This window comes from Nannospalax galili, unplaced genomic scaffold, assembly GCF_000622305.1.
Source record: "Nannospalax galili isolate Female #2095 unplaced genomic scaffold, S.galili_v1.0 scaffold442, whole genome shotgun sequence".
Taxonomy (NCBI): domain Eukaryota; kingdom Metazoa; phylum Chordata; class Mammalia; order Rodentia; family Spalacidae; genus Nannospalax; species Nannospalax galili.
In genome coordinates, this window is record NW_008348806.1 from 698,881 (window position 1) to 724,373 (window position 25,493).

The following is a 25,493-nucleotide window of genomic DNA, read 5'->3' on the forward strand; positions in this document are numbered from 1 at the left end:
CACAGCCAGCCGGCGGGCCCCGCCTCCCCAGCGCGCCCCGCCCAGGCCAGAAACGCGGCCGCCGGACGCCCGGTCCGCGGCCGCCGCAGCACCCGCACCGGAAGCCCTCGCGCGGCCCCGGAAGGCCGGCTCGCACCGGAAGCCGGCAGCAGCGCCCCCTACTCACTCCGGTGGGAAGAGGCGCAGCTCGTCGATCTTGCCCAGGAAGCCGAAGAGCGTCCGCATCTGCTCGGAGCTGGCGCTCGGGGACACGTTGGTCACCTGGATCACCTCGGTGCCGCCACCGGGGCCACCGCTGGGGCCGGGGCCCGCCGCGCTGGGGACCACGGCCGTGCTGCTCATGGCGCGGGCCGCCTCCTGCTCAACACATGAAACACAAGACTGTCAGCGCGCAGGGCGCCGCAAACGGCCACCGCTCCGCGCTGCGCCGACCCACAATGCCGCGCGGGGCCGGCCCGCCCTGCGCGTGCGCAGCGGAGCCCGGAAATGCGCGTTCTGCCCGCGCTCCCCTCGGTTCCGGCGCACGCCGCACCGGACTCCCCACAACGCAGCAGCCCGTGCCCTGTGACCGCGCACGGTGCAGTCTGTCACGCCTGCGCGTCGTGCGCTCGGCCCCGCGGACCCCCGCGCCGCCACCCCGTGTGCACCGCTCTGCTCCGACAGCGCTCACTGCTAAGGGAGGTCGCCGCAACCGCAGCACCTTGCAGGGCTGACGCTGTCGGTGCTCTGCACCCAGGCAAACCCTCCTTTCACCCGGGAGCTTGAAGGACTGTGCTCTCGGACTTCCTAGACTGTGGGGAGCCTAGACCGTAGATCCTACCCTGGAGTAGCTCTGATCTGTGCGCTGGAGCACAAGGCTGATCTGGATGCAGCTCGCTTGCTAGGTCTACTCACTAGTTCCGTGCCTCATCAGTCCTCAAACACAAAAGGGATGCGTTGATTAAATGTGAACATCAAAATTAGAAAACACCATTCTACACTTTCTGTATGCTTGACATTTCATGATAAACATAACAGATTCAAACCAGAAAGTTCTGTGGTAAAAATCTCTTAACTCCTGGAATCCAACTTACGTTTAATACCTCACTGCACACACCAAGAGTAGGTGTTTGATAAGGAGAAAACTAGCAGAAGGTAAATACTCATTTTATCCAAATGAGTACTTTTAAATATTTTCACATTTAAGAGTTGCAAAGTAAAACAAAAACAACTTAAAAGGGAAGGCTGGGTTAAATTTCACTCGAAAAAATCTCTGTTTTCCTGGTCAATCAAAATAATTTTGACAATTACTGCAAATCTAATAAATAGAATAAACGAATATTTTGCATTGTTAATGACCTTCACAGGAATAAAATATATATCTGGGGGCAAACAACTCTATCAAAACAAATAAATGATTTAAGATTGGTGTGGGCTCCCAAATAAGGAGTAAGTAGTACAGAATGTGGAGCGGCATCAAGCTCTCATTTAGTCACCATTTCTCCAAGGTAACAAAAGGCAGCCTAGCCCACACATTTCAAACATTATGCATCTACTATATTCCAGGCACTTCCTGGATGCTAGAGGCACAACAAACAGCCCAGTTCCCAATCTCATGAAACTTAAGATCTACGGCAAACTTCACAAACAAGCACAAAGATGCAAGGAACATGTGTTAATACAACAGGACAGGATAGAAGGGATGAGATGGGATCTGCTCTGACTTTAGCACAAGAAGCTAGTGATTCACCTTGTGGATTTCTAAGAAAAGGGCATTCTGAACAAAGGACAACCCACCTTAAAGGCCCTCCTGGCAGCTCCAACTTTTTGGCACTGCTACACTGGTCATCTACAAAGATCACACACAAGAACAGTGCATTTAAGTTATACCTGACCCCCCTCCCCAAAAAACCACAGATAATTCTTGCGCGGTAAACTTATGGCTTTGTTGGGTCACATAATATTCTGGGGTACATGCAGGTACATGTGTGGACACGTGTCTCCTGAGAAGTGTGAAAGCTTAAAGTTCCGATATGCATAAGGTGGGTCATTAACCTAGATAAGTTAGGGAAGGCTTTTTTTCGGTCGTTTGTTTTGAGGCAGGGTCTCTAGCCCTGGACTTTGCAAAATCCTCCTGCTTCAGTTTCCCAAATGCTGAGACTACAGGTATGAATCATAACACCCAGATCTCCAACTATATTTGAATAATATTATCTGTCTTACTAATAGCCAATGCTCTTTCTAACCCAAAGCAACATAGCAAAACAAAGTCTGCACGTTGCCCAAGGCTGGCCTTGCGTCGTAACCTAGGCAGGCCTCGCACTCATGGTACTCTTGTGATTGTCCTGCCTGGGCCTCCCAGGTGCTAGGATTACAGTCATGTGCCACCATAACCAGCTCTGACAGGCTTCTGAAACATGAAAATAATTCATACATTCCCCATGATTCTTTGAAGAATGAGCACAGAGGCAGGGAATGAATACCACGCTGACAAGCACATTCAAAGTAAGACCCCCCTCTAAATCCTCAAACAATGCAGTGCTCCCTGGCACATCTGGCAGGCTCTAGTTGTTCTGGCCTCAAGCTTCCAAAAGATCTTATGGATTCAGATCTAAGCCCTCAATACAAACCTCTCTACCCAATGGGCACCATTTAGATGATGCAGTCACTTTATTTGTTCAGAGTAATGGAAAAGAAAGTGGGGGCCTGGAAGGGCCAAGTCCACACCCACACAAGTGAAGAAACTGTCACCACAGTTACTGGGCAGTTCTCACCAAACAGCCTAAGGCAAAAAATGTGATACATTAGCCTTTGTGTTTCTGAGAACCAATGACAAGTCTGCATCCATCTTTCTTTCTTTCTTTCTTTCTTTCTTTCTTTCTTTCTTTCTTTCTTTCTTTCCTCTCTCCTCTTCTTCTTCTTCCTCTCTCTCCTCTCTCTCTCTTTCTCTCTCTCTCTCCTTTCATTCACTTGTTCATTCCCCAAACAGGGGTCTGTGTTATCCAGCATGGCCCAAATTCCTAGGTTCAAACAATCCTTCTATCTCAGCCTCCCACATAACTGGGATTACAAGCATGTGCCTCTGAGCTTGGGATCATGATATCAGAACCTTTAAATGCCTCACAGTCAGTGTCCCTGTTAGGTAGCACAAGATGTAAACAGCACACGTATGCAACAAAGGCTTGAACCTACTGTTGAAGGGGAGAATTGGCAGGGGTTTAAAAACAAACAAACAAACAAAAACCTCAAAGTCTATTTCTCCCCTATAAATACAGAGATCAGCAATTAAAGTCCAGAAAATAAATTGCTGCTTACAAATATGTAAATTTAAACATTACCTACAGATTTACATTATTCCCTATTTGTAATTTATAAATTCGATGTGTTCTTCATAAGCATATAAATCTAGATAATTCTACAAATACTATTTTAAAATAAAAGTTCTAAATCTTATATTCCCCTCTTCTCCATTTAAATGACGAAAAGAGGAAGGATGAGCTAGCTAGCACTAAGGGCAGACAGGCAGATAGGCAGAAAGACACCCCCCCCCACACCCCCACCCCACACAGAGGCTAACAACAATGCATCTTGGTTTACTTTGATCTAACTCTTCTGCATTGTCTACACTGGCTACCACCAGCAGGGGTTCTACGTTTTAAAGGAGAGCAGAGTCTGTGAATACCCTACTGTAAGGCAGTAGTGATCTTGGTGTGAAGAGTGTCAACAACTCACAGACACAGCAGTCCGGGCAGAGTGATGCTTACAGCACCTCTGCTTTCTGGACTGAATCAGGCAACATTGATTACTCACTGCTGTTTCCTTATGCTAGACCTGATTCTTTCAGAGCATTAACTGAGGAAAGACTGAGGGGATACTTCACAATCTTAAAAAAAAAAAAATCCATTGGGATAAGATATCCAATAGTTGTATCTTTAAATGCATTTTAAAGCATTTTAATATTAACTTTCCTTGATTAAGGAATGAGGCATTTGCATCACCTGACCATTAACTTCTTTTTCTATGCTACAAAATCAACCTTTTAATGAAGGAAAAAAATATTTTTAAGAAATGTCAAGAAATGCATGCACTCAGCACATAATATGAGTAACATTAAGGGATTGCTTAGAACAGCTCTCAGTCCTCAACACTCAGAAGGTACTGAGTGGCTGCTAACAGTGTAGAGAACCTGTGGGCCAGACAAAGGTTCTACAACAGGGAAGGTAACTATGTCATTTCTGAGTTTCAAGTTCCTTAAGCGGTAAAGGGAACAGTGACTGACCTTATCTGAGAAATTCTGAGCTCACTGGGGTTGGGTAAGGCTAAGTGTTCATACAAATGTTTAGTAAAGAGTAACTACTCTAACAAAGAAACCAAGAAGCTAAATAGTGCAAAGCCAGGGTAAGCTCATGCCCCCGATTCTCTCAGAGCATTTAGGAGGTAGGTGGGAGTGGGGGGGGGTAATAAACACCTGGTTTGTGTGTGCCCACTTTTGTGTGCATGTGTGTGTGTGCCTGTGCATGTGTGGAAGCCAGAGGGTGATGCTGGAGTCTTCTTCATCTGCTGCTCCCCCCTTTTTTTGGGGGGGCTTTTAAATGAGTTTTAATGGGGCTGGAGAGATGGGTCAGTGGTTAAGAACACAGGTTGCTCTTGCAGAGAACCCGGGTTCGAGTCCCAGCACCCACATAGTGGCTAGCAACTGTCCGTAACTCCAGTTCCATAGGTTCCACCACCCTCTTCTGATGTCCCTGGGCACTGCACAACACAAGTGCACATACACACATGCAGGCAATACACTCATATACATAAAAATAAAAAATAGGGGCTGGAGAGATGGCTCAGCGGTTAAGAGCACTGACTGCTCTTGCAGAGGACCCGGGTTCGATTCCCAGCACCCACATGGCGGCTACGAACCATCCTTAACTCCAGTTCCAGGGGAATCCGAAGCCCTCTTCTGACCTCTGCGGCACTGCACGACACAGGTGCACTTACATACATGTAGGCAATACACTCATAAAATAAAAATAATAAAATATTATAAAAAAATAAAAAATAGAAGCATTTTAATGACAAAGGCAATCCGGAAGCTTGGGCATACAGTGAGGATACCCCATTCAGAAGTGCCTGACGCAGTGCACACTCCATATGGTTGCACAGGTGCATGTGCACAGCAGACTGTCTGATGCAGAGTTCCACTGTGCTCCCTGGTGTCAGCATTTCTACATAAACAAAGTCTATCCATCTTAATATTTACTTATTGGGTGTTTTTTGAGACAGGGTCTCCCTATTAGCCCCAACTGGCCTGGAACTCACTACATAAACCAGGCTGGCCTCCACCTGACAGAGACCACCTGCCTCCGCCTTTCAAGTGCTAGGATTAAAGGGTGTACCACAACTCCCAGCTTCACCTTATTTTTTGAGATAGGTATGTCACTGCATCAGGTACTCACCGATTTGGCTACACTAGCTGGCCAGCAAGGTCCAGACATCCCCTGCCCTCCAGCTCCCTAGTGCATGGGTCCCACTGCTTAATTTTTGGGGATCAGGCCAGGACTTAAAAAATACAAAGGGGCTGGAGAGATGGCTCAGTGGTTAAGAGCATTGGCTGCTCTTGCAGAGGACCCAGGTTTGATTCCCAGCACCTAAACGGGGGGCTAACAACCATCTAGAACTCCAGTTCTAGGGGATCCAGTGCCCTCTTCTGACCTCCGTGGGCAATGTATGACATGGGTGCACTTACACATGCAGGCAATACATGCATACATATAAAATAATAAGTAACATATTAAAAAAAAAACCCACAAAGCCAACCTGGTATCTCATCTCAAAGTTGTTATTTACACTGTCTACTCTGCTATCACCTGTCCTAATGATTGTGAGAACCTCTAAACTAGGAAGGGCTCATAGCTTTCCCTATTAGCTGACAAAACCCTCTCATTTTGACAAATGAACAGTTATCTCCAAGTAAACTTCATTTTATATTGTTATTCTCTTTTAGAGTGGTGATACCCTGGGATAATTTTACTTTATCAATCACATGGAAGATACGAATTAGAAGTTAATCTATGTTTTAAGATTCTCATTTAACATACATCAACTTACTAAAGAAAATACTAATGTTAAAATTGTAAGCTAGATTAATGTTGTTAGAAGTTAAAAGTGTTTTATAAACCACTAAGTGATAGTAAAGATACAAACGAAGCAAACTCCTTTTCTTGGAGAGATTGCCTCCCTCTACCTGGCAGTGATTGCCAGGAGCAGACCTGAAATGTCCAGTGAGGTGGTGACCCACATACAGGAAGACAACTGCTAAGGAGCAGCTTCCAGTGAACCGAGTGCTTTAATGGACGACTTCTAGGCTTTCACTGCTCATTATGCTTTCAGAGCACCGAGTGTTGTTCTTAAAGAGAAACATGCGTGCTTATCTTTAACAGCTAGGAAGGCACATGGCACAACTCAAATGATCAGAGCACAAACAAACATGGACTGAAATTTCAGGTCCTAGCAAAGATCAAGCACAGAACACAATCTGTCAAGGCCATCAGGCTTCTGCCCAGTGGCCACCGCTCACTCAGTTCCTCTCAAGCAGCAACTGGCTCAGACTAAAGCCTCAAACACCAGATGACAGCAAGTCCCTGGAAGGACAGAGGTGGTGGTGACACTTCTAGGAAATAAGGAGTAGAAAAGCAAGGTCAACATTTCTGAGATGGGATGAATGGTACTCTCTCTTGGTGGTAGGTAAACCGAGTGTGACAGGAAAAGGGGGTATTTCTAGAATGATGAACAGCAAAGTGAGCTTCCACACTTGCATCACCTTTAAATGCTCACTAGCACATCGCAATACCTCATAATAAGTAACTTTCAACTATCTAAGTCCATTAACTGTGATTTTTGTTTTGAGTAGACAGTCTCTCATGGAGCAGCCCAGGCTGATCTGGAACCCACTATGTAGCCCAGACTGGACTCACACTCATAGTGACCCTCCTGCCCCAGCCTCCAAGCACTGAGATGGACAAGCATGAGTCACCATGCCTGGCAATAACTGTCACTCTGATATTTTCAACAATGAGAAAAAAAAACAAAAACCTAAAGTTTGAAAAAAAAATTGTGGACTATCATGAAACTGTCCTGAAAGGTAAAGTCATGTTCATCAAACTAAGAACTATAAATGTAGTCTAGAAATCAGTATTCAACTTCAATGCTTAATGCTAGTTAATGAACAAGCAATTTATTTATACTTTTCTAATTATTCTAAACTGACACTAAGTGTCTCAGAGACCATGTCATGTCTTATTCTATCTCTGTATTATTTCACTAATGGAAAGCCTCTGCCAAAATTTGTGTCACACAGTCAATATTAAGAGCAATACTTTAAGGTTTGTAATATTAATCTTAGAAAAAAGAATAAGAACACTGTTACTGACCGTTGGGAATAAGCATCATCAGGAATGACAGGACATACAGTCAGGTGTTTTCAGAACAACAATGACATGCTTTTAGTTAATTGATATGAGTACCACTGGCTCATCTCTACCCAGGTTTCAACTTCTTTGTCTTCTTTTAATTTTAGTAGAATGAAAAAAATAACAGAACAAGAAAAACAAAAACATTTAGGATAACATTTAAAAAAATTCACTGGTGGGGCTGGAGAGAGGCTCAGTGGTTAAGAGCACTGGCTGCTCTTACAAAGGACCAGGGCTCAGTTCCCAGCACACACATGGCGGCTAACAACAATCAGTAACTCCAGTTCCAAGGGATCCAACACCCTCTCTGGCCTCCGAGGGCAGCACACATAGGCACACTTACATACACACAGGCAAAACACTCATACACATAAAATAAATACATTTAAAAAATTCAATAGTCCCTCCACTTTTCCAGAAAAAAGGACTGACAATTTAAAAACCTTTCTAGAAAAGGAAATGCAAATCGTATTTTCCTGAAGCTGGTGAACTAAAACTGCTCTATGCTGAAGGTAGAGAAGACTGTCAGACCGTGTATTAGAATCATGTTGATGTCCTAGAACTGTCTGCTTCACAATTCACAAGCAGGAGAGAAGGAGTGGGAACAAATATACAAAAATCCCAAACACAACACATTTCTCCATCAAAACCAAATGCCCACACCTCTAATAACAACAAAATACAATTCAAGGACACATTTGTAATGAGGATTAAACATACCAAATATGCAGAGACAGCAAGGACTGTTTTACTGACAACTTTTATAAGTCAGCAGTTATTTTAAAGATAATTAAAATGTTTTCTCTGTAACATTTCACAGAAGATAGCACTCTCACAGATAAGGCAATATTCTGAAAAATAAAGACACTGATCCAAAATATGATAAATGTGTTACTTTACATAAACTTTTGAGTAACTGCTAACATGTTCACTTTTTATTTTGAAAACAAGTGTGCTTGAAAAATCTGCACAAATTAACTTCTATTTCCCTTTCTACAATCAAAATTACTTATTTCAATAAATCCATTATCAATTGTAGCATTCACCTTCGAAAATTTTCGTGAGTGACACAGCCACGTTGGAAATGTGCTGCTGAATTGTGAGGGTTAGAACGCACAGCTCCATCCTTCTACGGTAACATCCTACTTTCTATCAGGAAACAGAATAGCATTTCCAGGTGATGGTGATTCTTCTGCTCAACAGGGTTTTGGTTTCTTAATTTTTTTATTTACTAGAGAGGCTTTTATACAGAGAGAGATAGACAGATGATAGATAGATGATAGGTAGATAGATGATTGATAGAATAGATAGATAAGATAGATAGTAGATAGATAGATAGACAGACAGACAGACAGAGCCACTTGACATTTTTCAGACTTTGTCAGTAAACGAATGTGCATCTTATACAAAATAGAGCAGCATCTGAGGACATGCTTTTAGAATCGGCAATAACGCATCTCGAGCAGAGGCACCATGAGTTGAAGTGCTCTTATTTTCAAAGGTTGAATGAAGGAACAACCTTTTAAGTAATCCATTCTCTAAAAGTAGACTGTTACTTATTTAAAAAGGTTTTCTTAAACAAATCTCTTTTAAAATAATTGAAGCCAGGAGTGGCTTCAATCCCAGTACTCAGGAGGCGGAGGTAGGTTGATCTCTGAGTCAGAGACCCGCAGGGTCTGCATAAAGAGATCCCAGTCAGCCAGGGCTACATTACTAGATCCAGTCTTAAAAAACAAACAGCAGCAACAATAAAAAAAACAACAACAAAAAAACCCAAATAACTGAAATGTGCTCTGAAATGGTTCAAGAATAAAAGCAAATTGGAATTACTAAACATCCCTCCCCCCTCAAGTTATACTGGTTAAGAGGACAGGCTCTGGAGACATCTAGGTTCAACATGCTACTCGTGGAAACTTATGATCATGGAAGTTTCTTAGCAAATTTTAGCTTCAATTCTTCACCTGCAGAACCGGTGGTCATACTGAATAAAAAGTAGTGTTTTTGTTACCACCGAGCATAACATTTAGTAAGGCTGAGATCAGGGCGTCCAGACAACTGACTAAGGACTTGTTAATGGCCTTGCTAAGACGCTCCTTTACAATCTCATTCTTTTCTTTAGTAGAGTGGACTATTGGTCCCTCCTCCACATTCCCCTTAGCACATGGGACTCACATGGGGGGACTCGGCTGAACCAGGAAGAAACCCGAAGGGTGTTAAAAATCGAATTCTACATACAGCACGATTCCGGTGAAACTGCCTGTGACGCAGAATGCGTCAGATTGCCTTGTCCTACTTTCCAACCAACACTACAGGTCCCCAGGAGGGGGAAAGGCGGTTAGGGTAAAACTCCCTCCAGCTGGGCGTGCAGGCACAGCTAGGGACCTGACTTCCATCCGGCTGTCCTTCGGACTTCCACACCTGCGTGTGCACACACGTGCATAAAAATCAAAGCAATGAAATATAATTTTCAACGGTCAATGTCAGAGGGTGAAAAGCACGAAACTTCGATCTAATTGTCCCAACTCCTCTGAGAGTGGAAGACCTAGACCTAGTACTCACAATCCTAAAGCGTGGAGGCTGTGGGCCCGCTCCTCCCGCCCCCATCTCCAGCTCTGTGTCCTCCCGTTCCTCATCCCCCCCTCCGTCTCCAGCTCTCCGTCCCCGGCTCTACCGACCGCGCAGGCCGCAGGCCGCGCCTAGGTCCCGCGGCCGCCACGTCCGGCCAGGCGGCGGGTAGCGCAGTCCCGGCTGGTCCCCACACCGCGCACACGGCCTCCCGGGCCGCTAGACGTGCTTACCCGAAAGAAGTCTCTCCGGGGTGCTCGGCCGGCGCGAGCCACGGAAGCGCTGCTCGGTGCTGCGGCCCCGGGAGCTGGCGGTGACGACATCAGCCACGGCGAAGGCCTGGGGCCTGGCGCGCCGGAAGGGGCGGGGCCAGGGCGGGCCGGCCGTGGCGCGGCGTTTAGACGTCACGGGCACGCCCGCTGCTTCCGGACACACTGTTTGAATATGTCGCGCCTGCGGAGAGCTGCGGGGCTCGGCTCTCGGGTGGGGTTCCGTGCGGACGGCGGTGACGGGCCCCCGTCTGTGCCCCAGGGGCTGCTGAAGGCGGCGCGGAGTAGCGGCCAGCTCAACTTGGCCGGAAGGAACCTCGGGGAAGGTGAGGCCGCCCGCGAGCCTGCCTGGGCCTGCGCGGGCCCGACCCGGGCCTCCTCGGCGCCGCGACCCCGACCCGGACCCGGGCCTCCTCCGCGCCGCGACCCCGACCCCGCGCTTCCTTCCCGCGCCTCCCCTCCTCTCCTCTCCGACCCTACCCGACCCCCCGACCCCGCCTCTATCGGCGCCGCCGCTCGCAGCCGGGGCCCAGCTGGGATACCTGCAGAACACTGGATACGCTGTGTCCGTGTGGCGTGCAAGCAAAGGAGCTCGGGCAGATAACTTGTCTTCCCTCTCCTTCGTCCTCTCACTTAGATCTTCTCTAAGGGTTCCTCCCAGCGCTCTTGTGAGCATCGAACGAATGTCTCCCTTGCTTGCGGAGACCACTTTCTGTCTGCAGCGGGGAAGAAGGCCGGTGACAAATCATGAGCCTATCTTCTAGGTTGCAATTCAGGATTGAGACCATGCCGAGAAACCGGCTCATGACCCGCAAGCACAAGCCTGCAAACTGTTAATGAGTGACTGCGATCCTGCACGCGCGCGTGCGCATGCATGTGAGTGCAGGTGCTAGCAGAGGTCAGAGGTGTTGAATCCCCCAGGAACTGGAGATAGAAGTGGTTGTGAGCTGCCCGACAATCAATGTGGTTGCTGGGAATTGAACGCGTGTCCTATGGAAGAACAGTACATGCTCCTAACAGTACATGCTCTTAACCCCCCCCCACACACACACTGGTTCGTTTTAAAAATTATTCTTATTTCATGTGTATGAGTGTTCTGCCTGTATGTATGTAAGTGCACCCGCGTCATGCAGTGCCCATGGAGGCCAGAAGAGGGCATTGACTCCTTCCAGGAGCTGGAGTTACAGTTGTGAGCTGCCAGATGTGGCTGGTGCAAATTGAGCTCAGGTCAGAAGAGCAGTACACCCTCTTAACCACTGAGACCTCTCTCCAGCCTCTTGGCTGGTCCTTAACAACACTGTTTTATGACTGAAATGCGAAAGAGGTTGCAACTTGAGAAAAGCCATTGAATGCTGTGGACAGAGTTTAATGGGCCATTTTCGTGGGAGCCTTGGCGGGTAAGCATGCTGAGAGAGCAGCAGGTGGTGGAGGCTGTCTCTTGAGGTTCATAAAGACTCGAAAATGTGGCCTCCTCCTGCCTGTGTTCAGAGAACCTGTGGAGTTGAACTGCAGATAGTGGGCTGATTATTTGGGAGCGGAAATTTCAGGACCAGAGAGCATTCACACTGGTGCTGGAAAAGCAACTACAGTTTGATAGGTTAGCGCCATCGGAGAGAGGCCTTCTGTGCTGCGGTGTGACTGTAGGAAGCTGCTGCTTCTCAGGGTCAGCATAGGTGGCCTGTAGGCATGCCTGCAAGGAACTGTCTTGATTACACTAAGTGGTATAGATTGTTCTCATTTCCTTTCTGGATTTTTCTTCCATGTTGCTAACTTCTGTCCATATTGTGGTGTCTTCATCTGTTTCGCTGACTTTTTCTTCTTTGTTGCCTACTCTTCTCTAAGGTGTGGATTGAATTCATCTGCTTGTTCGTATTCTCTTGCAATTTACTGATAATGTTTTTAACTAGAGAACTTGAAGTCTTGGTGACATGTTGCCCATTTCGATCTCTGTAAGGAGGAGGTCTCTTTGAGGAGTCATGGTGTCTTGGTTTTTCATATTTCTTCCGTCTCTGTGTTGGAAGTTTCATATGTGTTGGCAGTCTCTTCTAGAATTTGGGGGAGGAGGTCTTCATGTAGAGTAGACTGTTCTTGAAGGCTCAGTTTCTGGTACCATCACCAAGGAAAGGAGCACTGCTGTGGCCCCATCACCATCACACTGTAGACTGGCACTCACGAGGCCCTTTCCGTTCGTACCTCACCAGCTTCATGGAGCTGGAATGGCAGAGCGCTGTGGAAGGAGCTGAAGCTAAGTGAATATGGCAAAGGAAGGGACGGGGAGGAGGGGAGCTGCAGAGGCAGCAGTAGGGGACGGGAGAAGGGACAAGAAAGGAGCAGGAAGTGAGAAAAAGGGAAACGATTGACCCAAAGCAAGAAACTCAAAATTAGATACATGTAAGAAAGGGAATAAAACTTTCAAAATGAGTATTTTTATTCACTTCTTTGTGTGTTAGAGTGTATATGGTGTATGTACAGGCAGAGGCCAGAGGGTGTCTGGTGTCCTGCTCCGTCATTGATCTTGAGTTAGACTGGTAGCCAGCAAGCCCCAGTGATCCTCATTCTCTGCCTCCCCACAGCACTGAGGTTCCAAGTACACAGGACCATGCTCAAATTTTTACATGGGTTCTGGGGATTTGAACTCGTGCTTGTGCAACAGGTGCTCCTGGAGTCATCTCCCCAGCCCAAGAGTAGTTTTTGAAAAAGTCACTAAAGTCAAAATATTACTAAATGGGGGTAGGGGCAACAACACAAGGCAAAAACATACAAGGAAGGAAAATGGAAAGTAATGTGTACAATTAGATGTGTGAAGAGGATTAACAGAACAGACATGATTTCAAAGTAAGTAAGTAAGAAAAGTCCTGCCACACGTAGAAAAGAAAACATGTCGAACAGCTTCTTTTCTGGGTCCTCAAAAGTTGAAAACTGTCAGTTCCATGTGTGGATCGAGGGCAGAAGTGGGGGGTGCATTTGAACTGTGGGCTTGTCTTTCCTTTGGGTCATGCAGATGCCTCATCTATCCAAGAAGGTGTCTGATGCCAGCCAGAGCTGTCCTCGCTGTTCCTATCAGGGCCCTGTGCTGACCACACTTAGTTTTGCAGTCTGGGTTGGGCAGGTTACTGACCTTCCGTAGACCTCTTCCCCCAAATATTGTATCCTTTGAGGTGGCTGCTTTAGCTGAGGAGTGTCTCTCAAGTGTATTGGAAGTGTAGGAAGCAGCCTTCCTCAGACCGAAGCAGGCAGAGGACCTGCCTCAGTACTTCCAAGGTCTTCTGAGTATCAGTCACTCTGCTGGGGGAAGCCACTGTGGCCATCGAGTGCACCCCTGGATCTTCAGTGTTCTTGAGCTCTATAGCCGCGACTAACAGATAAATGGCTGCAGAATTTGATCTGTCTTCTGGCCTCCGGCTCAGGAGACAGATATGTTCAGTAATCAGATATGTTCCTGGCCACTGAGGGTAGGACTGTGTTGAGGAAGCTGCCCTTTAGCTCATCAGTGTCTGTTCTGCCATTCCCACAACTGCCTCTCTGGGCCTTGCCTCAACCAGGGACTGGCAGGCCAAGTTGAGGGCCCTAACATGTGACTATTCTCTGTTCTCAGGCCCCTGGGGTAGCTTAGTATTTAACAAGTGGCCCTAGCCTTGCCCTTCAGTTATGTGTTACGTCGTATGTAAAGTGGGATGTTTCCGTGCCTACTCATCCTCTGCAGGAATCATCGTCTTTCCAGAACCCATTGCTAGATTTGTAGCTGATTGGGCTTGGAGGTAGGCTTGCCTCAGAGTGGGACTGCCCAGTATTCTCCTGGCTTGTCTCAGAGTGGGACTGCCCAGTAAGCCAAAAGACTTACCTTTTGGAAGAGGCTCTGGGCCGTGTCCACTGTCCTCTGTGTAGGGCCGGTGTTCACTTTTCCTGTGCCCCTGCTCTTCTGTTATGGCTCTCTGAAGCTCTCCCTCCGTTTCCTGCTTTGGGATGAAACCATTTTCCTTCCTTCAGCTCCTTCACAGGCTCACGGGGCAGCCTCTGTTCCACCGTCCTGGAAAGTCTCTCTGCTGGGCTTGAAATGATAGTGAAGGCTGGGCAGAGCCAGTGATTGCCTTGATTACCGTCAGCTCCAGGTTCTACATCATCCCTGCATCAGTCCTGCCTTTCCCCAGGAATGTGGTCTTTCTACTGTGGCTGCCGTAGTGTAGGAATAGTTTTGCTGCACCCTATCATAAGCTTTTCCTGGAAATTCACGTTTTTGTTGGTTTTTTTGCAATGCTAGGCTTTGCCCATCGTGGCAGGTGCTCTGTGGAGCCTCAGCTTTACAGTGACAGTGGATACTCCTGTCCAACCTCCATACAGCTTTATTTACCAAATTATAGGAATGGACTTTTCTTACAACAGAATAACACAGTTTTGTGTGGTGGAGTAAGAAAATGATGCATCTATAAGATGTAGGCTGGCAGCCAGCATCAGATCTTGGCCACCTTACGGTAATGGAAGGTAAGGCAGATGGCTGTGCCAGGGTCAGAGCACAGCTCTAGCACCAGCACTTGAATCCTGAGCAAGTTACACATTTTCTTTATGTCTCATTTTTTCATCTACCGACTGGGACTAGTGACTCTACCTACCTCACAGAGTTGTTAGGAGATTTTGGTGTTGTGGTTTGTTTCTCAGTGCTGGAGATGAAATCCAGAGTGTCATGTAAAATACATATTGCCGTTCAATAAAATAAACTTAAAAATTACTTGGCTGTAATTTGTTGATATTTGGTTTATTGGACTTAAATAATAATTTTGCATTTTGTTACTCTGTATAAAGTGTGTACGTATGTGTTTGTGTATGTGTCCTTGCAAGTCCGGGGACAGCCTGTGGGAGGTGGTTCTCTTTACCATGTGGGTTTCAGGACTAGAGCTCAGGCTGTCAGACTGGGTAGAAATGCTGTTGCTGACTGAGCCGTCTCGCTGGCTCTGTTTTTTTGGTTTGTTTCCATGTGTAAACTGAGTATTATAAAAGTTCATTACTTACCATTCAGTTCAAATCTCTTTTTTTCCTTTTCTCTTTGATTTATGGTGATGAACATAGTACCTCAGTGTGTTTGGAGAATCAATGTGGATGTTCCTGAAGAGGCAAATCAGAATCTCTCGTTCAGTTCCACTGACCGATGGTGGGAGCAAACGGATCTCACGAAACTCATCATCTCCAGTAATAAACTCCAGTCTCTCTCGGATGACCTCCGCCTCTTACCTGCTCTTACTGTTCTTGATGTAAGCTGACTGTGATTATGGGCTTTTAGTTGCAGAGACTCGGGAGCTAAGTTTAGGCTTTGGTAAGCAGATCCCTTCTTGGATTTGCAGAATGCAAGGGTAAACAGCAAGGTATATAGTGTAGGAGTAACCAGGCAGTACCAGCTCAGAACACAAGGTTTAACTTTGCCTCTCACAGCAGTATGACTGGGAAGTCAAGTCTGTGCCTCACCTCGCACAGCTGTCCACAGGACGGACACAGTCGCCCAGCTCGCAGGAGTCGCCCAGCTCATGGAGGGGCTGAGTCAGTGTGGACCGCAGTCAGCACAGGGCCTCTCCTCACTGGCTCCTCTTGTCACCTTACTGCTGTCTCTTATTCTAGGCATCAGAGAAAGTACTGGACGTGAGGTGCTTGGGGACCTTTGGTCTTTGTTCTGTAGCTTGCTTTCAGCCTCATTGACTTGAACCATTGAGCTTCATGTTTTGCTTTTTTATTATTGAATCAGTTTGTAACTGCCGGTGTCATGTCATATGATAAAGCATAATATGAGGCGTTCTCTCGGAATCGATAGACATTTAAGTGCATTTTAGCGATGTCAAAACCCTTCAGTTCATATGTGGTAATATTGGATGTAAATAGTGAAATTCCTGGAGGAATTTTGTCTTTGACAAAATAAGGTTCTTTTTGCCTTGAAGACTGCATGGTTCTGGGGGCTGGAGAGATGGCTCAGCGGTTAAGAACACTGGTTGTTCTTGCAGAAGATCCGGGCTTGAATCCCAGCACCTACATGGCAGTAACTCCAATCCCAGGGGATCAGACAGCCTCTTCTGACCTCTGCAGGCACTGCACGACATGGGTGCACTTACCTACATGCAGTCATATGTGCATACACATAAAATAAAAATAGTAAAATGTTTTTTAAAAGACTGTAGTTCTGTGAGACTGTGGAACTTAAGGACATTGAAATTTGGTCTTGTAATCATTTCAGATACATGATAATCAGCTGACATCCCTCCCGTCAGCTATCAAAGAGCTAGAGAATCTTCAGAAACTTAATGCCAGGTAAAGTTTAAACTTATTTCTAGAATTACAGTTATAGTGGTACACACCTAATATTCTTTAAGGCTTTTTTCCTCACATTAGAAAATTTGGCAGGGGCTGGATTGTGGCTTGGTGGAGAAGCTGGCATGGAGTGCCTGCCGGACTCTGGACTTTGATCCCCAACACCAGGGAAAGAAAAGGTCTTGTGTTACCTCAGAGAGTGGCTAAGGGAGAATAAGAACTTCAAGTCTTGATTCTTAGATTAAGGGGAGGAGTCTTGCTGTTTTCAAACTACTCTGCTCACATGGTCCTCCTGCCTCAACTCCTACGTTTCTGGGACTGTACCCAACATACTTGTCTTTAGGTTTGGTTTTAGAATTTGTTGCATCCCTTTTCATTTTGTAAATTCAAGACCTGTGATTTTTAAAACCGTTTTCTGTTTATGAGACGCTGTTGGCTCTTATTTTAGAAAATCTCTTTGATAGTCTAAAAAATATCTAGAAGCTGGGCACGGTGACACATGCTTTTAATCCCAGTACTCTACAGATAGAGGCAGGCGGATCTCTGTGAGTTTGCATTCAGCCTGGTCTTTATAGTAAGTTAGGCCAGCTGGGGCTACATAATGAGACCCTGACACACACACACACACACACACACACACACACACACACACCTCTCCGTCTTAACACTAGCTTAGAAACATCAATTCTTCATTAGCACTTTGTTTTTGTGGTGCTTGGTGAACTCAGGGTTTCATGCATTCTAGACAACTGAGCCTTCATGACTTTGAATATTGGTAGTAAACGCTCCCAAGAACCTCTGAGCTTCCGTAGACATGTTTCTGGTGTGGCATTGGTAAGTGCGTGTGAGACAAGGTGACACAGGCAATAGCTAATCTTTTGCCCCCAATACATATCCAGATTTTTAAAAACAGATTTATGTTTAAATTATATGTATGTGTCAATGTTGGAGTGTGTGCATGTGAGTGCAGGTGTCTGCAGAGGCCAAAAGAAGGTGTCAGAGCCGTGGAGCTGGGAACTGAACTTGGGTCCTTTGTTAGAGCCGTACACACTCCTAACCATTGAGCTGTCTCTCCATCTCCATATTTTTTTAATAACACTTTTTAAAAATTTTATGTGTATGAGTGCATTGCCTGTATGTATGTGAGTGTACCTATGTTGTGCAACGCTGCGGAGGTCAGAAGAGGGCGTTGGATTCCCCTGGAACTGGAGTTAAGGACGGTTTGTAGCTGCCATGTAGGTGCTGGGAATCGAACCTGGGTCTTCTGCAAGATCCAGTCAGTAACCACTGAGCCATTTTGTGTGTGTGTGTGTGTGTGTGTGTGTGTGTGTGTGTGTGTAGGTAGGTATAAGTGCACCCGTGTCATGCAGTACCCATGGAGGACAGAAGAGGCTGGGGTGTCCAGGGATGGAACTGGAGTTACGGACAGTTGTTAGCTGCCATGTGGGTGCTGGGATTCGAACCTGGGTCTTCTGCAAGAACCAGTCAGTGTCCTTAACCGCTGAGCCATCTCTCCAGCCCTCCAGTTCCATATTTTTAAGAAAGAATGTCTGCCTTACTTGAGCTATATAGAGAAAAATGAGAAATACTGAGGAGGTTCTTCTGAAAAAACAAACAAGAGGTTGTCAAAGCAGTTCATAAAAAGTTGTTTATAATATATATTTAGTTATAGATCTATTGCACATAATATAGGCTAGTGTGTTTCCTGGTATTAAAACTGGGTCAGGGGAAAATAGTTCCTAAAGTAACTGTGCTGAAAACTTTGCAGTAGCAGAAATGCTGCACATGGGCCATATTAATTTAGAACTGCATCAGAGCCTCTTCCCTATAAGCCAGAGGCATCGGGGCCTCCAAGGCAGGAGCAGAGACTGGGAAGAGGAAAGGAGTGTGGAGTGGGGTGGCCTCTGCTTAGATGGCAACAGCTAAGGGTGTCATTCAGGATGGAAGGCTTAGGTAAGAAAGAGAGCGCCAAAAGGAGAGGTGACTGGAACTGCCCCGTCAGGTTGCCTGATTTCAGCCCAGCCTTTCAGTAGTCAAAGAGATGTTTACTATTTTATTTTATGTGTACGAGTGTCTTGCCTTTATGCATCTAAGTGCACCCGTGTCGTGCATTGCCTGTGGAGGTCAGGAGACGGTGTCAGATTCCCCTAGAACTGAAGTTACAGACGTTTGCTAGCTGCCATGTAGGTGCTGGGAATTGAACTTGGGCCTTCTGCAAGAGCAGCCAGGGTGCTTAACCACTGAGCCATCTCTCCAGCCCCTTGTTCGCCTATTTTAAAAAATACTTTTTAAAAGATTTTATTTCCCCAACACTCGGGAGGCAGTGGCAGGCAGATCTCTGTGAGTTCAAGGCCAGCCTAGTCTACATAGTGAGTTCCAAGCCAGCTAGGGCTACAGGGAGACCCTGTCTCAAAAATACAAAAAGAAAAAAGGATTTTATTTTACATGTATGAGTCTTTGCCTCTGTGAGTGGTGCACCATGTGTGTGCAGAAGGCCAGAGAGTATCAGTTTCCCTGGAACTGGAGTTACAGATGGTTTTGAGCTACCTGACGTGGGTGCTGGGAACCAATCCTGAGTTATCTGTAAGAGCAGTAAGCACTCTCACCTACTGAGCCATCTTTCCAGCCCCCTGTTTATATTTTATAAAACATTTTTTGGCCTTTTGTTTACCAAGTTTTATTTTGATGTAACAGGATTATTCTAAAACCCCTAATAGTTCATTTCCCCTGTTATGTGTGAACTGACTGGTAATAAAATAGGATGGATTTCATAAGTGAATAGTTAAGTTGTGACACACCTGGGGACCTGTTCTTTCATTTCTTAATTCCTGGAAGTGTACTGTCCTCCCTGGAACTTCTGCATCAGTAAGCTGAGTGTCCCTTAGAGGGTTCAACCTCACATACAGCAAACAGAAATGACTACGTTTGTCTCAAATGCTGTTTAAAACCCAACTGCTATATATACTCCACTGTAATGTGTATGTGAACCTATTTTTTTCTCCAAATTCTAATAGCCAGGTGCAATATAAAAATCTTTGAGCCCAGTAAATCCTTTTTGTGTTACACGTTAAATCAAGAACAGATTATAGGCAAGCAATAAAAGCTTACAAATGATTTATCCTTACCTAAAAATCTTATTCTTTGCTGCTTTCCTTTTAAACCCTAATTTGGTTATTTTAGACTATTTTGGATGAGTATATATTTTAGAGATGTGAATTTTGAGAAATATTTAAGCGAGTAGCATTATGTGCTTTATTATAATGAGCCATCTAGTTGGTTGACAAAAGTGATGACTATCTTTTGTGCTGCCTGCTGAATTACTCAGCGTTTGTTTTATTAACCAATAGCCATAACAAGCTGAAAATGCTTCCTGAAGAAATTACAAACCTAAAGAACCTGAAGGCCCTGCATCTGCAGCACAATGAACTCACATGCATTCCTGAAGGCTTCGAACGCCTTTCCAGTTTAGAAGATTTAGTAAGTTGTGATTCTCTGACTTTTCTGATTTGGGACTAATAGGATTTTTCACTGGGCAGAATAATGAAGGTGTGATTCAGACTGTAGGGCGTGGACAGCTGATTTTATGAGTGGACTATCAGCACTTGTGGATTTCAGTTAGATTGCTAAATTAGTCACTGTAAACTTGGTCTTCTGAGTTAGTGATAAACTTGGAGTCATAATTCAGGAAGAGTCTGGGAGAGGGACCGGGAAATGACTGCTGCATCCCTAGGCTGCGTTACAGTTAGACCTGAAGAAGCAGCCTTGCTCTTAGCATTCATTTCATGGCCAAGAGGACTGAGCTCACCCCTCCCTCCCTCCCTCCCCAGACAGGCTTCACTCATTCTTCTATTCAAGCAGTTTCTTCAGCTTGAGTTGGCAAAACAGAAGCTGGGATCCATCCTCACCTTGTCAGAGAATCTTGCCTTTGATCCCTAGATCTAAAATAGACACAGAACTTGGACTTCTCAATTCTTACTGTTTTCGGTGAGAACACCACACTGCTTCCAGCACTTTGCCATGTTAAACCGGCACACCCACTTTCACTCACTGTCTTGGATGGAGGGCAAAGTAGTGTCTGTGGGACTAAGGTTAGGTGCCCCGTCAAAAGAGGAGCCCCTGGCTCAGTGAGCTTGTTTACATTATAAACAGTAACTTTTTTGTTGAAAGGTTAGGTAAAAGTCATTATGTAAAAGTCATTCCTTCAGGTGTGGTTGTTATTCAGGAGCTTTGTGGCTTAGCAGAGCAGTGCTGTCTGCAGCATGCCAGGTCCTTCCTACCCTCTGCTGATCTCCTTCTTGAGATTGCCCTGAGTATTTAATCTCTTCAATGCTTACCTCTCCCCTATTTTTTTATTTTTCTTTTTTCCTTTGAGATAGGGTCTCTCTGTAGCCCCAACTGGCCTGGAACCTCACCAGGCTGGCCTCAATCTCACAGAGATCTGCCTGCCTCCATCTCTTGAGCTGAGATAAAGATGTGTCCACCATGCCCTGCGCCCCTCCCCCGTCCCCCAATTTTCAAATTGGTCACCTTTCCTGACAAAACTTCCATGCCATCTGTTTGCTTCTCTTAAGTAGAAAGAGCCATATGGCAATGCAAATTTTATTTTAATAATTCTTTGAATGATTCTGTTTTGAGGCAGGGTCTCATTATGTAGACCAGGCTGGTCTTGTCTCAGGGGTATCTACCTGTCCCTGTCTTTCAAGTGCTGGGATTAAATGTGTGTGGATACCTGTCCCTGTAATAACACTTTTAAAACGCTTTGCATTGATTTTTTTATGGCAGAGTATGTAGATCTGACCCTTAATACAATAGGAAACCAAGGCTTACAAAAAAGAGGAAATTTTTTTCTAATAAAGAACAAAATTAAGATTGAATCACGTCAATTTGCCTCAGCACATTCCTTCTCTACTTCATAGGGCAGAGGAGAGTAAGACCTCACCATAAGGCACTCCCTCTGAAAGACTCTGCCTTGCCAAAAATAACTTGAGAAGTGAGCCAACTATCCAGCCCCTTTAATTATATTTTTACTATCTCACACAGCAGTGGGTTTCCATAAGACTTTCCCATGCATCGTTAGTTTTGGTTAAACCACCCCACTCCCTCCTGTCTGCTGTCTTCCTGCCCCTGCCCCATCTAACCCTCTAATCCCAACTTTCCCCTCCCTTCCTGTCATGTGCTCTGCAAAGGGACGCCTGGTACAGCGTGACTCTGGTTTGCTAGAAACTTCTGAAGTAGGAATTGATTCTAATTCCTGCCCATGAAATTGATGGACACATAGTGGGCCTGCAGATTTTGAATCATGCTCTGCGAGATGGTGGGTAGATGAGGTGGGTAGATGAAGGTGACACGGTATGTACCCTCTGAGGTCTCCCCTCTGGGTTCTGAGATCCCTTAGGTGTCGGCTCACTCACAGACTCTCTCTTCTCTTTAAGGATCTTTCGAGCAATCGTCTAGCAGCGGTGCCTGCTGGTCTTGCTTCGCTCTCCAGCCTGCTGCGACTCAATCTTTCCAGTAACCAGTTGAAGAGCTTGCCGACAGAAATCAGCAAGATGAAAAGTAAATCTGCACATTGAAAATTGTGTGAATTTGAGGTCAATGCATCATGACAGTCAGAATTGAGGAAAATAATTGTTGGTGTCGTTACAGAGAAGTGAAGTAATTGTTATAGCTGTGAATGCAACCAAAGACTAGCAAGATCTCCTACAGTCCAACTTTAGGATCTGCCTAAAGACTTATTACCAAAAGCTATTAAGGCACATGAAGAGGAAATAGGATAAGTAAGAGTAGCGTAAAGTCACATACTGACCAGTCTGCACCATGCTGTCCTGATTCAGCCCTTCGCCCTTCTTCAAGAAGCCCCTCCCCTCTCCATGTGAGCTCCCTGACCTGGAAGCAGTGATCAGGAGAGCCCTGCTCTACCTGAAGGCTCTGAACGTCAGTCCTTTAGAAAAGTATCAAAAGTTAGTGCTTTTGTTATAGTTTGTCAGTGGTGTTTTAAAGACTGGAGAAATAATATGAAGGGATGCAAAAACTAAGGACACAGGCTGGAGAGATGGCTCAGCGGTTAAGAACACTAGTGGTTCTTGCAGAAGACCCAGGTTTGAATCCTAGCACCCACATGAATGACCAGATCCCAGGAGCAGCACCTGATATTGGTGCAGTGTTGTGTCACCTCAGAGTGCTCTGTGTGCCATTTGGCCGTCATATCAGTCATTGGCTCTGTACGGGAGATGAGACAGCAATTTTTCTCCATTTTAAAGACTGAGAAATGTGGGCTTAGAGATTGAACAGTCAGTTTTAGAACTCAGTCCTTACTGATTTTGCATACTGCTTTATGCTGACTACAGTCAACTTTTGTTTGTAGAATTTGGTGGATTTGAGTCCACCAGTTTGTCACTTCTTTTCCATCTCCTAGTCAGTATGTAAAGTATATTAAGTCATGTGCTATGTATAATGTGGATACTTACATAACATGTATACTGTATACAGACTTGTGTTAGAAGCAGGTCTGTTACCTCTGCTTTTAAAACAGTGAGCTTCTTCATATAAGAAAAGCGATCTGTGACACCACGACAATCCGTTTTTACATTATTTACTGGCTCAAGTGGGCATAGTGGCACACTCCTTAATCCCAGCACTCTAGGAAGGCAGGTGAATCTTTGAGATCAAGATCTACATAGTGAGTTCCAGGCCAGCTAGGGCTTCAGGGAGACCCTGCTCAAAAAGACAAAAATTAAATAAATAAATAAATAAATAAATAAATAAATAAATAAATAAATATCTGAATCTGAGGCCAGCTGCATAGAGAGACCCTGACTCCAAAAACAAAGGAAAAGAAGGAGCCAGGAGGGTCCTACAAGTAAGGTCATTCTTGAAGAGCAATGAGGCAGATGAGCTTAGGTGTTAGGGAAAGCATGTAATTTAAAAAGAACTGGAGGTGGAGAGATGGTGCATTTGGTAAAGCATCTGCCATGTCAGCTCCAGGACAGAGTTTGGGCCCCAGACACCCACAGTCTGGGAATGTGGCACTTACCTCTACTCCCAGTGCTGGGAAGGCAGAAATAGAGTCCTTGGGGCTCACTGCTGAGCCTAGTCATTGAGCTCCAGATTCAGTGAGAGGTCCTGTCAGAAAGGTGGACAGCAAGAGGGAAAGACACCCAGCATTGACCTCTGTGCTCTACGTACATGGACACCATGGTGCACACAGACACCACACAGTGAAGAAGGCAAGAGAAAGGGAGGAGGCAGTGTGGATTGAAGAGTGGGAAGGAAGGCATCAGAATCCAAGGCTTTGGGACAAGTAGCTTGTGTACCACACAGGCATATCTAGACCACTGCTTCTCCTAGAGACATCACCTTCATTTAGCAACTATACCTGTGTGCTTAGACACTGTGCAGTAGGCTTTGAAAGACAAGTAATTGACAGGAATACAACTAAGACAGTTCAATTTGGAGTACTTACAACGATGGCCTAGACTGTCACTCAGTAGTTTTAATGTCATCCTTTCTCTATAAGTGTGAAAAGCCATTTCCGTTCATGTGGTTGAGAACATTCGTATGTTCTTGAATGCTAGTCATGTGAGAGGAACACACAGCAGTCCTGATGACGTTTGTTGTACTGATACTTTCTCTGTTGAAGTGTTGTAATTATTATCCATGAATGTTTATTGCAGGATTAAAGCATTTGGATTGTAATTCGAATCTCTTGGAAACTGTGCCTCCTGAATTGGGTCTCATGGAGTCTCTAGAATTGCTTTATTTGCGGAGGAACAAATTACGTGCTCTGCCAGAATTTCTTTCTTGTAGGATCTTGAAGGTACCGTTTAGTTAATACACGACTGTGTGTTTTCTGAAAGTTGTTTCTGAAAATGAGGTTTTAAAAAGTAGCTAATCTTACTTTCCTTTTGAACATAGGTATTAGTTCTAAGTTCTGTGTTTTCTCTGTTGACAGTTTCCAAATTTTGAAAATCAGTACAGACAGTACTGATATTTTGTTGGTAATAGATGTTTTTTTTAAGTAATTATTTTAGGGGCTGGAGAGACGGCTGTAATAAAGAACACTTGCTGCTCTGGTAGAGGACCCGTGTTCGGTTCCCAGCACCCACATGAGAGCTATCAAACAACTGTGATTCCAGTTCCGGGGGATCTGATTCCTTTCCTGACCTGCATGCATGTGCTGTACTTATGTACCTGCAGGCAAGAAGTTCATGCACATAAAATAAAAAAAAATGATTAACTCTTATTAAAGAAAAAAAAATTTTTTTGTGGACTTTTTTTGTGGGGTTTGTGGACTTCGCTTGGTGAGCGGCTGGTGATGGAGCAGTGCTTCTTGGGAGCTGGAACAGTGCCAGCTTGGGGCCTGAACAGCACCGTGGGCAGACATCCTCAGAGCTGCCACCTCTCTCCTTTACCTGCTCTCGATCACATTTCAGAACTAAGGTTTTGGCCTTATAAATAAATTACTTTTTTTTTTTTTTTTGGTTTTTTTGAGACAGGGTTTCCCTGTAGCTCCAGCTGTCCTGGAACTCACTATGTAGACCAGGCTGGCCTTGAACTCACAGAGATCTGCCTGCCTCTGCCTCCCGAGTGCTGGGATTAAAGGTGTGCACTACCACACCTGGCATAAGTTACTTTTCTTTACAGACATGCACATATTAATGTTAAGTTTTTGTTTCTTTTTTTTTTTTTTAAGTAGAATTGTGGCAGTGATTTTTTTAAAAGTACTGGAGGTGCCAGGTGTGGTGGCACATGCCGTAATCCCAGCACTTGGGAGGCAGAGGCAGGTGGATCTCTGAGTTCCAGGCCAGTTGGGGCTACAGGGAGACCCTGTCTCAAAAATAAAAAGTGCTGGAGAAGTTTCAATTCACTCTGCTGATCTTTTGTATGCAGTTCTAGAATGATCACTAGTGATAATGTTACATAGCATGTTGCATTG

General features: G+C 45.3%; 2 protein-coding genes across 7 annotated transcripts in view; one reads left to right on the top strand and one right to left on the bottom strand.

Annotated features, from left to right (window-relative positions):
- Srsf11 (serine and arginine rich splicing factor 11) overlaps positions 1–10,363 on the bottom strand; it is a 31,861-nt gene extending 21,498 nt beyond the window's left edge. For all 4 annotated transcript variants that reach the window (XM_008846086.3, XM_008846083.3, XM_017801346.2 and 1 more), the window contains exons 1-2: positions 10,238–10,363; positions 167–357 (exon numbers count right to left, since the gene is read on the bottom strand). In XM_008846086.3, coding sequence (XP_008844308.2) covers positions 167–357; positions 10,238–10,327 — 281 coding nt within the window. In that variant the 5' untranslated portion in view covers positions 10,328–10,363. The remainder of the gene's footprint in view (positions 1–166; positions 358–10,237) is intronic.
- A 52-nt stretch (positions 10,364–10,415) lies between these two features.
- Lrrc40 (leucine rich repeat containing 40) overlaps positions 10,416–25,493 on the top strand; it is a 36,036-nt gene continuing 20,958 nt past the window's right edge. The window contains exons 1-6 of one of the 3 annotated variants that reach the window (XM_008846088.3): positions 10,416–10,599; positions 15,335–15,516; positions 16,485–16,558; positions 19,906–20,035; positions 21,991–22,114; positions 24,232–24,374. In XM_008846088.3, coding sequence (XP_008844310.1) covers positions 10,449–10,599; positions 15,335–15,516; positions 16,485–16,558; positions 19,906–20,035; positions 21,991–22,114; positions 24,232–24,374 — 804 coding nt within the window. In that variant the 5' untranslated portion in view covers positions 10,416–10,448. The remainder of the gene's footprint in view (positions 10,600–15,334; positions 15,517–16,484; positions 16,559–19,905; positions 20,036–21,990; positions 22,115–24,231; positions 24,375–25,493) is intronic. The other 2 variants (XM_008846089.3, XM_008846090.3) reach the window with 2 other exon arrangements.